The sequence below is a fragment of the Ascaphus truei genome, chromosome 4, assembly GCF_040206685.1.
Source record: "Ascaphus truei isolate aAscTru1 chromosome 4, aAscTru1.hap1, whole genome shotgun sequence".
Lineage (NCBI taxonomy): Eukaryota > Metazoa > Chordata > Amphibia > Anura > Ascaphidae > Ascaphus > Ascaphus truei.
The window spans coordinates 127913388-127928588 of record NC_134486.1 but is presented as its reverse complement, the minus strand read 5'-3'; the positions used below and the strand labels follow the sequence as shown (position 1 = coordinate 127928588).

At 41.1% G+C, this 15201-nt stretch overlaps 1 protein-coding gene across 3 annotated transcripts in view; it reads right to left on the bottom strand.

Moving 5' to 3' along the window:
* Nucleotides 1–15201, bottom strand: part of VIT (vitrin) — a 171027-nt gene that overhangs the window by 22076 nt on the left and 133750 nt on the right. The window contains exons 15-18 of one of the 3 annotated variants that reach the window (XM_075596580.1): nucleotides 12721–12783; nucleotides 10405–10446; nucleotides 5287–5361; nucleotides 1886–2033 (exon numbers count right to left, since the gene is read on the bottom strand). In XM_075596580.1, coding sequence (XP_075452695.1) covers nucleotides 1886–2033; nucleotides 5287–5361; nucleotides 10405–10446; nucleotides 12721–12783 — 328 coding nt within the window. The remainder of the gene's footprint in view (nucleotides 1–1885; nucleotides 2034–5286; nucleotides 5362–10404; nucleotides 10447–12720; nucleotides 12784–15201) is intronic. The other 2 variants (XM_075596581.1, XM_075596582.1) reach the window with 2 other exon arrangements.

Below are 15201 nucleotides of genomic sequence, written 5' to 3'. Positions count from 1 at the left end.
GGTGAGTGAAGGACCATCTATCTCCTTCACTCACCCCCTCTGCCCTCAATAAACCTGCTATTGTGCCTTAACCCCTTCATTGCCTTAGCGGCTATTCGCTAAATGTAATGAAGCTGCTTTAATGTCATTTTTATTCATAGTGTGTAGGAGCAGGGGGTCTCCTGAGCTGAAGCGCTTTGATTTCTGCCTCAGGGACCCTCTGCTTCCCGAGTTACAGGCCCTGGTATGGGACATCAGGTGCCGGTATCGCCGCCATTTTTAAATCATCCGCATCACGTGTCGAGATTTGCGCAGGGAGATGTGGCTCTCTCTGCAGCAGAACGAAATCGACGGGTAAGACCTTTTCAGAGGGGCGATCACCACGTCGCTGGCTACTCACCAGTTTTGCAAATGTTGCTATCACAGCTATTCGAGGCTTTCTGCATATGTGATAGTAACGCTGTCAAAACTGGTGATTTAAACAGCCCGGTGATTTTTTTCCCGGCGCTTAGAATACTTGTCGTCTCACCTGTGTGTACTAAAACTTGCTTTGGAAAATCTGGGGCTATCACCAACAAGATCCAGGTACATGCTGCAAACATTTCAGTGACATTTCTGCAGAGACTAATGGCCCATTGGATTAACACAGCAGGGGTCCCTGGCAGTCCCATTCAGTTTGAATGGGACTGCCAGGGATCCCAGCTATTAATCTGATGGGCCATTAGTCTGTCTGCAGAAATGTCACTGAAATGTTGCAGCATGTACCCAGCATGTACCCAGGATGTACCCAGCATGTACCCAGCATGTACCTGGGTCTTGTTGGTGATTGCCCAGATTTGTTTTAGAATACTCGTTGGCACTACAGTAAGCCCCATAATCGTTGACCACGTTCTGCTGCTCATGGAGACGCTGAAGCACATATGTGGAATTCCAGCGTGTAGGCACCTCCATTTTTAGCTGGTGACGAGGTAGGTTGTTTTGCTCCTGCAGTCTAGACAGGGCATTGCGGGGTGTATACGATCAGCTACAGTGAGCACATATTTTTCTTGAAACCGACAAAATGTTCTGCACATTCCTACACTGAGCTAGGAAATTAGTGACTATTAAATTGAGTACATGTGCAAAGCAAGAAAAGTGTGTCATGTTGCCTTGTGTAAGTAATGCAACCAAGTTGGAACCGCGTGATCAATTTTATATGTTTGTCATTTATTTGCTGTATTTATTTTGAGTATGCCTATCTAAATTAAAATCTAAGTTTTATCATCAACTAATACATCGCTATATTTTGTCTGGTGAAGTGCACCCTCAAGGGATCTCTTATTCTATGTACCCGCTGGTACATTTTTTGGTAGCCTCATATCCCAGGTAGCACACACCTACCCATACAGTATTCTGTGAGGTGAGCAAAGTCTCCCTATATTTGGCTCTAGTACTATTATAGTAAACTGTGGTTTAATAACAGTATATTGTCATTGTATAATAAGTCACAAAAAACGCATGTTATCCTATCTCATTCAGTCTCTTCTCTATAAGCGAAGTATATATCTACACACATCTATAGCTACGCACATCTATATCTACAGCTACGCACATCTATATCTACAGGGGTCAGTATACTGTAGTCAGTCAAAGGTTAATGGTTAAGTTACATGTTTTATTAAGTAAATAATGTATACATGTTTGACCTAAAATGTATTGAGATTTGTCAACATTATACTATAGTATTGAAACTGCAGGGAACAAACAAAGCAAGACTAATAAATATAAACGCACCAATAACATCTGATGGAACATTTTCTTTGAAGAAAATGCTGTATTGTTCCCCCTGTGGAACTGGAGATAAGGTTTGATTAAGGATTTCACTAATGACTGTAGAAAGCTCTATTATTACTTGCAGAGGGCTTACCCGTACTGAACAATGCCCATGAGAGGCCCAACCATGCCAACATCAAGAGCGTCGGCCATCTGACTCAAGAAATGTTTTTGAATCTTGAAACGCCGTTTGCCAATGCTCCAGCTCCCGTCAATGAGGAAAACTAGATCTATTTTACAATCTAAATGGGAAAGGATATCATTAAGAACAATTGGCTTGTGTGTGGTGAAATCACTTTTCCTGCAAACGTAAAAGGTGCCATTTCCCCCCCAACTAATTTTTTTAACAATGTGTATTCATAAACAAGACCATTTGGAAACCTAGGGATATTAGTGCATATTTACTAAGCAGTGGTAACCTGCAAAACACATTCTAGGACCGGAAAACACCTTATGGCCGATTCACTTGAATGGTGGGTCATAAAGTGTCTTCCTGGAGCTGGGAGGTGTCATATGACATAGCATCACTTAGTAAATATGGCCTGTTATCAAAATTATAATGAGTTGTTTTTTTAATTCAGTTTTTTTCAAGTATTGCTGATTCTGTGAAATAAAATACTGAATATCTCAGTACATTTCAAATAACTTGTTGCATTCTAAGTAGGAACGAACTCAAGGGAGAGGGGAGGGGGGTGGGGGGGGGGGAAGGGAACCCTCGCTACTGCTAAAGTGTATAATCATGTGGTGCTTCTATCTGGGGTGGAATTAATGAACAAACACAAAGAGAACAGAACCCCACTGGAGAGCACTCAAACATATACATAAATCACAGCAGACGTGAAAGGAAGGTATGTACTGTATGTAAGGTGAGGAGTGAATGAATTCAAATACTTTAATGGGAGTAGGTACTCAACTAAAATGGGTAGAACACTAGGTATCCAGAATATATTGGACTCAATAATGAGCCACAAAAGCGCAGCGAAATAAAATATACCCGATAATGGGCGTGAAGTGTAGGCTACCACCCTTGATTATATATATAGGGTGCAGCCAGGTACGTATATATACAGAGGTGGCCTATGTCTGCTAAATATAACACAGATACAACTACTATGGGGTAGCTGTGGCAGATAGAGAAAGGTAGGGGTGCTCTCATTCAAGTAGGTGTGAATGAGTCAGCCTATCCATGTAGTCATATAGTGATAAGACAGATAACAGTAGTACACAGGTAGGTGCCTATAACGAACAATGGAACCAAGCGAGGTATGCCTTTAACAAACATTGGCATATCCTCAGAGCCGATGAGGACCTGAAGGAAGTACTTAAGCCGTACCCGGAGATGACCAGTCGCAGGTCTAAGAACCTTCGCGACCGGTTGGTAAAGAGCCACTTTGAGGCTCCTGTCAACAAAACCTGGCTTCCAAATTCTGTATGTTCCAAATAAACCACCAGGCTGCTTCAGCTGCAATAATTGCAAAGCTTTTCTATCATTGTGAACGCGAAAACGTTTAAAAACTGGGACAACACACGCACGTTTAATATACGTAAGTTTATTAACTGCAGAACCCCAGGCGTTATATACATGGCAGAATGCATTTGCACTAAGAAATATATAGGGTAGACTAGACGCCCCTTTAGGACACGCATCCTTGAACACCTAGGCAGCATTAGGAACGGCCTGGACACTCCGGTAGCCAGGCATGTGAATGACAACCACCGGGGCGACCACACTGTACTCACCTTCAAGGATATAGACCAGCTCTCTATGGGCATCAGAAAGGGGAACTGGGACCAGGAACTATTAAAAATAGAGTCCCGTTGGATCTATACACTCCAAACCCTATCTCCTAATGGCCTGAATGAGGGCTTTGTTTTCAGCCCTTTTATTTAGTCCTATTATATAGCCATGTCCTATTTAAGCCTATCAGTGCTTCATAATGACCATCAATGGGTCTATGTGGCCTCGTGCCACTCACTGCGCTATCCCCATAGCCCTTCCTCTATTCTATGCTAACATACTGTCAGCTCCTATGCTTGCAGTGGGCGCTTATGCACAGCGCTGTAGATTTAACATGTACACTACACACGCTACTTACTTAACTACAGTCCTAAATAGGACACTTACCCACCTATCAGAGCTCATGCTTTCTGTTAAATGGTGGGGGCTGTACACACGCTCCTACCCAGCCTTGAGAAACGTACGTCGGCAGTGACGTCATCACGTCAAAGAGGTGGGACTAACGCTCGTGATCGGAGCGCGACCACCTCACACTAGCTCCCTACACGGAGCTTTGTATATGCATTGAGCTAGCCCTATTTTTACCCTAGCAGCACCCATGGCAAATTTTAAAGCAACCAGCATCAGCAAGTAGGTGTACAGCTACTAAGCGCTACCATAGGGTCTGCTAATCTATTTTTACCGGATATTTGTTTTGTTTTTACCTACCGAGGTGTAAATAGACACTACTTGTGTACTACTGTTCTCTATTCATTTATCGCGACAACAGTCACCTCCTGTGTTTTGTAACAGACACCCCCCTTCAGGGGTGTCCCAACACCAGTGTTATACTCTGTGTGGGCTATTTTGTTACACTGTTGAGACTGCGTTTTTTTGACAGCTATTTATACTGACACTTGCAGTGATTATCTGTTTGGATTGCCTTAATACTGGGTATACTGACTCACTTATACTCATTTGAGTGAGTACTTGCCTACCTTGTACCTTGTCCTATTTACTACAACCATCACAGAGTTAATAACTTGCTCTGATTTACCTATAAAGGTGTAAGTGGACACTACCTGTGTACTACTGTTATCTGTCTTATCACTACTGTATATGACTACATGGATAGGCTGACTCATTCACACCTACTTGAATGAGAGCACTCATACCTTTCTCTATCTGCCACAGCTACCCCAGAGTAGTTGTATCTGTGTTATATTTAGCAGACATGGGCCACCTCTGTATATATACTTACCTGGCTGCACCCTATATATATAATCAAGGGTGGTAGCCTACACTTCACACCCATTATCCGGTATATTTTATTTTGCTGCGCTTTTGTGGCTCATTATTGAGTCCAATATATTCTGGATACCTAATGTTCTACCAATTTTAGTTGAGTACCTACTCCCATTAAAGTATTTGAATTCATTCACTCCTCACCTTACATACTGTACATAGCTTCCTTTCACGTCTGCTGTGATTTATGTATATGTTTGAGTGCTCTCCAGTGGGGTTCTGTTCTCTTTGTGTTTGTGCATTCTAAGTAGTGCATTTGCTGGTAGCTATGTTGTCCTATTCCAGATTAATAATGAATGTGTGCAGCTGTAAATCACAAGGAAAGTATGATCTTGAAAACAGAGTGTTCTTCTTGATTAAAATCCATATAAAAATCATCAGGTATAAGGAGTTGCACTATAATATTGTATTTGTATTCGATTTTTGAATATGACAAAAGAATCAGTAGGGGGAAAAAACATTGTTTAACATACTTAGGGTGGTTGGGGGTGCCTGGGGTACAACTTCCTGGACTGGCTTTGGGCTTACTTCTTCTTTTGAATTGACTGCTGTAAAAAGAAATGCACGCTGGGTAATTGAAAGCATATTTTATTTAACAAGGCCTCTTTTAGACCGTCTCAATGCTAATAGCAAACATATTCTAAGCAGGTTGTATGTTTAAAAGAGGGCATTCAGAGCAAAATCTATCACCCATCCGTCTTTAAGATGACAACATTGATAAATGACTTGCCTCTGTGGATATAAAAGAGCAGTACTGTTATGCTAACGTGAGCAGAAAACAAATGTATTATAAGGAATATGCAACCAAAGAACCACATTTTCACGTTGTATGTTCCACCCAATAAAACTACTGCCAATTTGAAAAATAATGGGTCAAATAAGAGATTTTCTACTGGATGCATTTGTAAAGAAATGTGTCTCTTATTTCTGCTACTGCTTTAAAAAGGAAAAAAGCCTGGGAGGCTTTATTTGAAAAAGAGACAAGTTCTAAAGCTACCAGACATGAAAAGAAAAATATTGAGAAGCCCGAAAAGATACTAACAGAAGCAACCACATCAATCAAACTCAGAGAAGCGTTTTGAGACAGTGTTGTATTAGTTGTGGCATTTCTTACGAGAAAAGATGTCTGTGGGAACTTTATGGGGGCGTTTAATCGTATTGTTTACTGAACATAGTAACTTATATACACATTTGGCGACAAAAACAACAAGTGTGAAAGTACTTCTTTCACTCCATACCATAAAAAATTGTTACGTCTGTTATACAGTTTTGGAAGATTTACCATTTTATTCAACTATTTTTCCTGTTTCATTTTGTCAGAATATATTTTCTTAACAATTATTTCTGCTGGTAAATATTTTGCCACAATTATTTTTTTTTAAATAATACACCAAATTGTATGTTTAATTTTATGTTAAAATCATGTAAATATAAAACTGCACAAAAGTTTGAGAAATTTTGCTTGGTATTCAGTAGTTCCAAATTATTTTTTTTTTTAAATTATTTCTAGTAGAAATAAATGTGCTAAAACCAAGTTGGTCTTCCTAGGGGAGACATAAGGCCGATGGCTACAGCAGAGCCCTCCAAACGCAAATCACTTGAAAGCACACCACGAGAAATTTAAATGTAACATTTAATGAAAATCACTAACACATAATAAAGTCACAATAATTAAAAAAATTATATATATAATACTATATATATATACACACACACACACACACACACACACACACACACACACACACTAGCAGGGCCGGTGCTACCACTAGGCGCCTTAGGTGGTCGCGTAGGGTAGCACATTTTGAGGGGCGGCAGCAGTGGCAGCAGAGGAGGAGGACAGCGGGCGGCAGCAGGAGAAGAGGACAAAGGAGGACAACAGGATTTGAGCAATTAAGCAGAGGAGGAAGATGGTGGTGGCGGGAGAAGAGGACTGGAGACCATGTGAGTGGAGCAGGGCGGCACAGGAGGAAGGCTGGGGAGGAGCACACCCCAGCGGTCTGACTCAGAAGTCTTTACTGACATCCAGTGTCTGCCGCTGCTACTGCACAGCTCCTCCCTGGCCATCCTCCTGTTCCGCTCTGATCCACTTACATGGTCTTCAGTCTTCATCTCCTCTGCTGCCCTGCTCCTGCCATTATATGTCATCTTTTCCTGCTGCTTCCCGCTGTCCTCCTCTGCTGCCCTCCTACACCAAAGCCAGGTAGGTGACAGGAGGTGGAGGAGGAGGTGAGAGAGGAAGAGGAGGAGTGGTTGAGAGAGGTGATGAGAGAAGAAGGAGCATGAGAGGGTGACAGAAGAAGAGGAGAAGGAGGTAAGCAAGAGAAGAAGAGAAGTAGGGGAGAAGAAGAGGAGGGGTGAGAGGAAGAGGAGAAGGAGGGGGTGAGAGAGGAATAGGAGGGGGTGGGAGAGGAAAAGAAGGGGGGTGGGAGAGGAAGAGGAAGAGGAGAAGGATGGGGTGAGGGGAGAAGGAGGGTGATTAAGGAGGAGGAGGGAGGTGATTGAGTAGTGGGAGGGGATGAGAGAAGGGAGGAGGAGGAGGGGGGAGTGATTGAGGCGTGGGAGGGGGTGAGACGAGAGAGGATAAGGAGGTGGGTGAGAGAGAATTGAGCTTGCGCTGGGTGAGCGCAGGGCTGATGCTTGTCTAGGGTGCTGAATACCCTTGTACTGGCCCCGGGTGGTTGTCTTCTTTCTTTTTACTTCCATGTCAAAGGTAAGAAACTTGTCAATCATTACATTTGACGCAGATTAGTTACCCAGAGAAGTTTATGCCCCAGACGTGTTAGGTATTTTATGTAAGATAAAGAGAGAAAAATTTTAGGACAGCGTGCAGTAATTGGAATAATTAATTTAACATGGGTGGGGTTAACCCACCCTATAACTCAACATCACTACTCTCAGCATTTCTCATTTAGGCAAGCGAGTTAAAATATTGGTAAAAGGGGGTAAAAATACATGTATAAATTTAATATTTAAAATAATGATGAGAGGTATTTTGATGGGAAAAACATTACAAATAGATAAACCACAATTTCTTTCTAAGTAACCTTTTTCCTGCCACAAACTTCTTCTCTACTGTATGTCAGAAAGATCTTTTCACTTTTGTTAAACTGTCTGATCTTCACCATCACCAAAGGATGATCACCATCATCACCAAAGGATGAACTTAAATAGGGCCCTCGGAACTTTAATAAAAACAGGTCTCCTCTCTCTCTCCCTCCTCTCCAGCAAAACCCATTTTTCAAGGCCTGGTCGGAGCTGGCGCCTCCTTTAGGTATGACCTAAGTTACGTCAGGTTAAATCCCTTTGCAACCTCAACAGCCTATAGGGATTTTGCATATCATTAGCACTAACAGCTGGAAAACAAATACCATATGTTATTTAAGGAGTAGCACTTGTTAACATTATGTCATTTGCTTAACTGCATAAGTGTTGTAGTCAACCGTTACATAGTTTGATAGTAGATGAGGTTCAAAAAGACTTATGTCCATTGAGTTCAACCTATGTTAAATTTAGACGACAGATTCTCATCTTATATTTGTATTTACAGTATAATGATCCACAGTATATTGATCCAGAGGATGGCAAACCAATAAACCACAGTTTTTCCAATGATGACAATAACATTATCCAATGATGTCTCATAAGGGAAAAATGAATTACTTCCTGACTCCAATAATGGAAATCAGATTTCTCCCTGGATCAACATCCTTCCCATATTTACTTATTTGGTATATCCCTGTATACCTTTCTTTTCTAAAAAGATGTCCAACCTCTTTTTGAAGATACAGTACGTATTGCATCTGCCATCACAGTCTCCATGGGTAATCCATTCCACATTTTAACTGCCCTTACTGTAAAGAACCCTTTCCTTTGTTGCTGGTGATATCTTTCCCCAACCTTAAGGGATGACCCTGTGTCATTTGTACTGCCAGTGGGATGAATAATTCTTTTGAAACTTCCTTGTACTGACCCTGAATATATTTGTATATACAGTAGTTATCATATCCCCTCTTAGACGCCTCTTTCTAATGTAAACAAATCTAATTTAGCTAACCTCTACTCATAAATCAGATGTTCCATTCCCTTTATTCATTTAATGGCTCTTCTCTGCACTTTTTCTTGTTCCATAATGTCTTTTGTATTGAGTGGTGATCAAAACTGTACTCCATATTCATGGGGTGGTTATATTAATGATTTAGGTTAATGTTAAGTTAAATAGCCTAACAGAGCTTAGTGCATCCGGGACAGAGTTCGCAGACAATTACCCATGAATTAAGTCAGCGTCCTTTGCAATTTTGTTTAATATGCTAAATTATAAACTTCTCTAAAATAGCTACAGTACAGTCATTTGTGAAATTCTCTTAAATCTCTACATTTGCTTAATGCTAAGACTGCAGTATAAATAGGGCACGCATACCATGTTTCCCTCATTTTCTGGTATCGCTTGATGAAAGCTTACTAATTTTGAGACATTATTAACTCTTTGAGGCTTGGCAAAATGTTTAGCAGGTTATCAAATTGGGGGGGGGGGCGCTTCAAATTTCGCAAATGCATTCTGGACAGTTTCACACTTTTTTAGTCAACACTAGGTTATATATATATATCATTCATTGCATTTTCTTATAATTGTTCATTTTCAGTACTGGTGGGGTAAAAAAAAAAACAGTATGAATTTTGACAGTCTAGTCATAAGAACATTATGGGACATGGGCAGGGCCGCTGACAGGGGGACACAGCCGGGATTGTTGTCCCGGGCCCGCCCAGTGAAGGGGCCCGGCCTCCCTATCGGCAACACTACAGTTTTCTCTCTGTGGAGGCAAACTTGGCCTTCCCCTTTCCTGCCTTCCACCCCTCCCTTCTCTCCTGCAGGACTGCAGGGCCCTCCCCTTCCCTCAGCACTGCCCATCTGTCCCTCCCTCCCCTGGCCTCCACAGGCCTGCTGGTCTCTGCTTTGTGCTGGCCATGCTGCTCCAGCAGGCCCACCCAAGGACCCCAGTTAAGCCCACATGCCCCAGGCCCCTCTTATACCACCCTCCCAGACACCTTACCCCCCAAGGGGGGAGAGGGCATATTTTTATGTGTGTGTTTGGGGAGGGGGGATCATTGTGTGTGTGTGTCTCACTGTGTGTGTGTCTCACTGTGTGCATGTGTGTGTGTCACTGTATGTCTGTGTCACTGTGTGTGTGTATGTGTGTGTCACTGTGTGTGTGTGTCACTGTGTGTGTCACTGTGTGTGCGTTTATTGGGGAGGGAAGTTATTGAGTGTGGGGAGGGGAGAAAAATACATGGGGTGGTGGGGGTGTGAGAGAGAGGGGGAAGGAAAGGGTGATGGGGGAGTGTAAGAGGGGGGTGAGAGTGAGGAGTTGTAAGAGAAAACAGGGGGGGTGGTTCTCGCAAGGCCGCCGACACGGGGGTGGGGGCCCCGGTTGAAACGTTAGTCCTGGGCCCCCGGGAAAGCTGTCTGCAGCCTTGGACATGGGTCCTGCGCTGGATGACACCTTAAAACCCATTGATTTTAAGGTGCCTTATGGCAGAATACTGCTTTGTAAATAAGGGTCTATGCATTATAATGTAAAAAGAAAACATACCTGGTTCAAAAAAGCCTTGTTTCCACAAATCTGTATCCACATCTTTAACATGAAAAAATAAAAAATAGTACAGTAAATGTTAATAATAATAATAATAATAGCATATAGCATGTTCGTGTATAGCGCTGGTAGTTATACGAAGCGCTTTACAGAGACATTTTGCAAGCGCAGGTCCCTGCCCCGTGGAGCTTACAATCTATGTTTTTGGAGATAAAGTGACTTGCCCAAGGTCACAAGGAGCCGACACCGGGAATTGAACCAGGCTCCCCTGCTTCAAACTCTCGGTGCCAGTCAGTGTCTTTACTCACTGAACCACTCCTTCTCCACATGTTAATGTACAATTTGTGTAGATAACTATGGCTCCATTAAAAAAACTGGTCTTTTATATGTTGTGGTTATTTTGGGGGTTCAACATGAGCTTGTGGGTGTTCTATATGTGTTACAATTCCTGTTCAGCTGGTCTTAGCTGATTGGAGGTGGCAACCTCCTACCTAATTTAAGCTCACCCCCTCCCACTTTGAATGGTTAAAAGCTCACTCCATAGCATCTCCCACTCTCAGGGGAACTTGCCTGCTTGCAGTGTGATTGTGACAACTCTAATACAGAGTGCTTTTCCTGGTAATGTACAGGTTAATAAAAGCTTCAATCAGACTTAGAACTTTGCAACTAATTTTGACAGATTTATTATAAATCATTCTTCCTGGCAATGCACGGGTTATTAAGAATTTATATTAGTGTAGGGACCCTGGAAGTGTGGTCTGCCGTGCAGTGGCTCAGGGGCTTACAACATTTGGCCAAAATGTTAAACTAAAAGACCATTTTATTTAATAGATATCAATACATGTATATTTAGGCACTGTACCGTGTATAAAGTTTTGCTGGATGTGCATTGAGCTCTGTCTGTGTTTCATGTTCATCTCTGGTTTTAAATCAAGATTTTAATAGCCTGCTTATATCTATCATTGCATATATTTATTATATGTATATGGAAAAATTGGCAAATCTTTTTTTTATACATTGATCTACAACCCTATTTGCCACCTTTTGGCTAATAAGGCTGTCAGCCACTCCTATAGAGGGGTTAGGTGTGTTGGGGGGAGGGGGGTGGTGGTTAGGATGTTCTGGGGTAGGGAGGCAATAACCCATTGTATACCATAGGGGTTACTAAAGTGTTACCTGCTCCAATACCGCTGTGGCCCTCCACAAGACTTGACTCATTGTAGCTATTTAGCAAGTTCGTTAATATCCAACACCGCTGCCACCAATTGGATTTGATCATTGGATCGGCTTGTAAAAGTTGGGAATACATTCATGCTCTAAATTCAAGTTGCTCATCAAATACCAGCACAAGAATGTCACGGTCACATAATAACATATAGTAATCTTGGACAGATGATCAGAAAACCTTCACCCTTCTGATATAAAAGATAAGAAACTAGAGTGTATTATCACAATCTTAGTTACAATGCTCCAGTGACAGTCCAAGGTGCACTAGCATGTTTTGTATTGTGATATCTTGCATTTATAGATATTGCTAAGTGCATGCACTAGAGATTATATATAGGATATGATTGTTGCAGCAACTTACCTTTTGTCCGATTTTGTGTGGTTGTTAAATAGAGTTGGTAATCTATCAATCTAAGATAGATAATTTATTTTCCAGCTCTATTCTATCCTGTGTCTTTACCAACAGGAGGGTGCAACATCTAGGCATGTAGCAAGAGGTTAAATTATACCTGCTTGTTACTGTGTAACCCTGCAAGGATTGCTCCCCTAAGACACATTGGAGGAATATATACATAAGGATACATTTTTGATATCTGACTCATGCATCATATATTGTGTGCAAGTGTATCTTTGAGTGTCTATACCTAGAGGGAAATATCCCCTGGACACATCTGCTACGCAGGTATATTCCAATTCCCTGTAATATGATAAACTGTGGTGGAAGTTCTTTACTCAGGGAGTATTAACCCTGTGTGGGAATTAAGAATATCTTCCCACATATATGAGTACTCCCCATTTTTTAGTTATATTCCACTGCCGTAATTTTAAACTTTCCTTGTATATAACACCCTGTGGTTTTTGTAGATAACTATTAAAGATTTATTATTTTTGCTTTTTCCACTCACTATGACTGGCAGTATAGGATAACGTGTATCCTGGATCAATGTTATCCTCCATTTGAGTACTACACATGAGTGCAATTTTTGAGGGCTTCTTGTGGTGGAAGGGTTTTCTCTAAACCTTACCTCCTATGTGTATATCCCTTCCTGATATACTAATGATGTATTTCTGATGTTAGAGGTCACTTACTTTTTGCTTCAGATACGTCTTGAACAACTTTCCAATTTGTCTCCGATTCAGCGTTCCTGGAATCTGGAAAGGTACAAACAATTATTACATTTCAGAAAATGGTTGCCATATCCAAATGTATGAGCATATTTTCTAAAATGAATAACTTGTGAAACTGTTGAATTGGTCTAAAAATGCAGAAACCATTGTTTTCATTGTTTTGGATACCTAAATAAAAGCCCTACTTCCTGGGCTAATATAACATAGTAGCAGTTTTTGCAGGCAATATAATAAAACCCTTTAACCTCTAAGCCTAAGGTTCAAGTTCTACTAGTAAAAAGAGGGCAAATTAATGGGTGACTGGGTAAAATCATATAACGCCAGACTGCGGATTGGTCCCGAAACATTTCTAGTGACAAACTAAAACACCAGGACTAGTTAGTATCTCTAGATAGTAGTAAGTGCAAGTGTATAAAAAAAACAACCAATTTACTGTTAACTTAAAATAATTAGGCATGTGATATTTTTTATAAACATAGTTGGCAACACAGGCAATTCTGGACACTTTAGAATTTACAGTGAACTACTGCCAGAGGCCACACAGAGCTGGCATGGGAGCTTCTCTTCAGAGGCATCTGTTACCACCATGCTAGTCCTTTCCTTCTTGCATGACCACAGTGACTGTAGTTTGTCCATGCAGACCATACTCGACTTAAGTGTCCAGGCTGCCACTAGTAAAACACATAACCGTGTAGCAGCAGGAAAACAAGATCAAGAAATAGCCAAACATTTTGCATTCCAACAGTATGCAGAATATGTTAGTTCTGGCCTTTGTTCATGGAAGCAGAAGACTGGCTATCAATGATGCCACAGTATTACTGCCTAAATCAACTCTGTTCATGTATAAATCTTAAAAAGTGCGACATCATTTCTGAAGAAAGTGTAAAAATGATGGTTTAGAAAACTCACATCCTAAGCCAATTTAGAAATGCAGCTGCAAGGGATATTGAATAACGACATTATTGAAACGTAAATGTGCAGGCTCTGGTTTCGAACCCATTGAAATTATTTTCCGATAAAGTATTTAAGGAGCCATTTTCTGCGAATAACGAAAACAAGCAAAAATAAAAAGACTGACACCTTTGTGAGATTTTGAGCACTAACTAAAACATTCTCAAAAGACCCAAAAGCGTTGGGACCAAAACAAATAAATATGGCAGGGCTTTCAATACAGTATTGATGCAGGGAAATCTGTAGTCTTATGTTCCTTTTTTTTCCATTGCATGCTAACCCCTTCCTTATGACTCTCTAATGGCAAGTGAGATTACACTTTTCCATATTTGTATTATTCATATCAGAGAGTTTCTACCAGTGAAGAGATTATTAGATTAGAATAGGTGTATGAAATATTTTAGCATTCCATTTACTTAGGCCAGGTTTTTTTTTTGAACTCTAGTCCACAAGACTCCCCAGCAGGTCAGGTTTTCAGGATATCCCTGCGTCAGCACAGGTGACTCAATCAGTGGCTCAGTCATAGACTGAGCCACCTGTCCTAAAGCATGGATATCCTGAAAACCTGACCTGTGTGCGGGTTTTGAGGACTCGAGTTCAGAAGCCCTGGTTTAGGACATTCTAAATAACTGTTTGCACCAAAGGGGTGGTAGATTTAGTGTATCTGTGATATCTGTCTGAAGCAATTCATGTTTAAGAGCATTGAAAGGGCACCCGTGTGACATGAGCTGTATATGGCACAATTATTGTGCTTTTGAATGTGAAGTTCAACTTAATAAACTGCCTTTGTTTTACCATGTTTAGGCTGCGCTTATAGGGCGATGGCGACGCAACATCGCTATGAAACAAATACATTGACTGCATCGCAAGCGCTTATAGTAAGCGCGACGGCAACGGAGCGACCCAAAATTTTGAAGCGGGGTACATTTTGATTTTTTAGAGACAGTAGCCACATGTGACTGTCTCTAAACCAATCAAATTGCGCAGCCCGCCACCTTAGTGATGTCACTGGGCTTGTCGCCACAGACGTCGCTAAAAAGCTAATTACATCTTTCGCTAATGGCGACAGCAATGGGTGACGTCATCGGTTGCGTCGCCATCGCCAGCACTATAAGCGCGGCCTTACACTGATCACACGTCATTGTTAAATTCTGCAGTAGCTTTCTTGTGTACATTTTTGCATGAAGTCAGCATAGATTGGGAATTTTACCAGAAGTGGAATTCCAATTTTGAATATATTACTTCCCCTCTCAGATCAATTCTTTCATGTCTATTTATGAAACCAAACAGAGAAGGATACCTCGCTCTACTGTGCTAACTTTGAGATGAAAAAGGATTGGTCCTTAGCTGGGTGCTACCTCGGGATTTAGGTAAATAGGGATAGGGATTTCAGAAAATGGTTCTTACAAATAGAAAGAAAAATTAAATCTCTAAAACAATACATAATATAATTTCTTAGGATTTAAAGTTATATTTTAATCTACATAAATA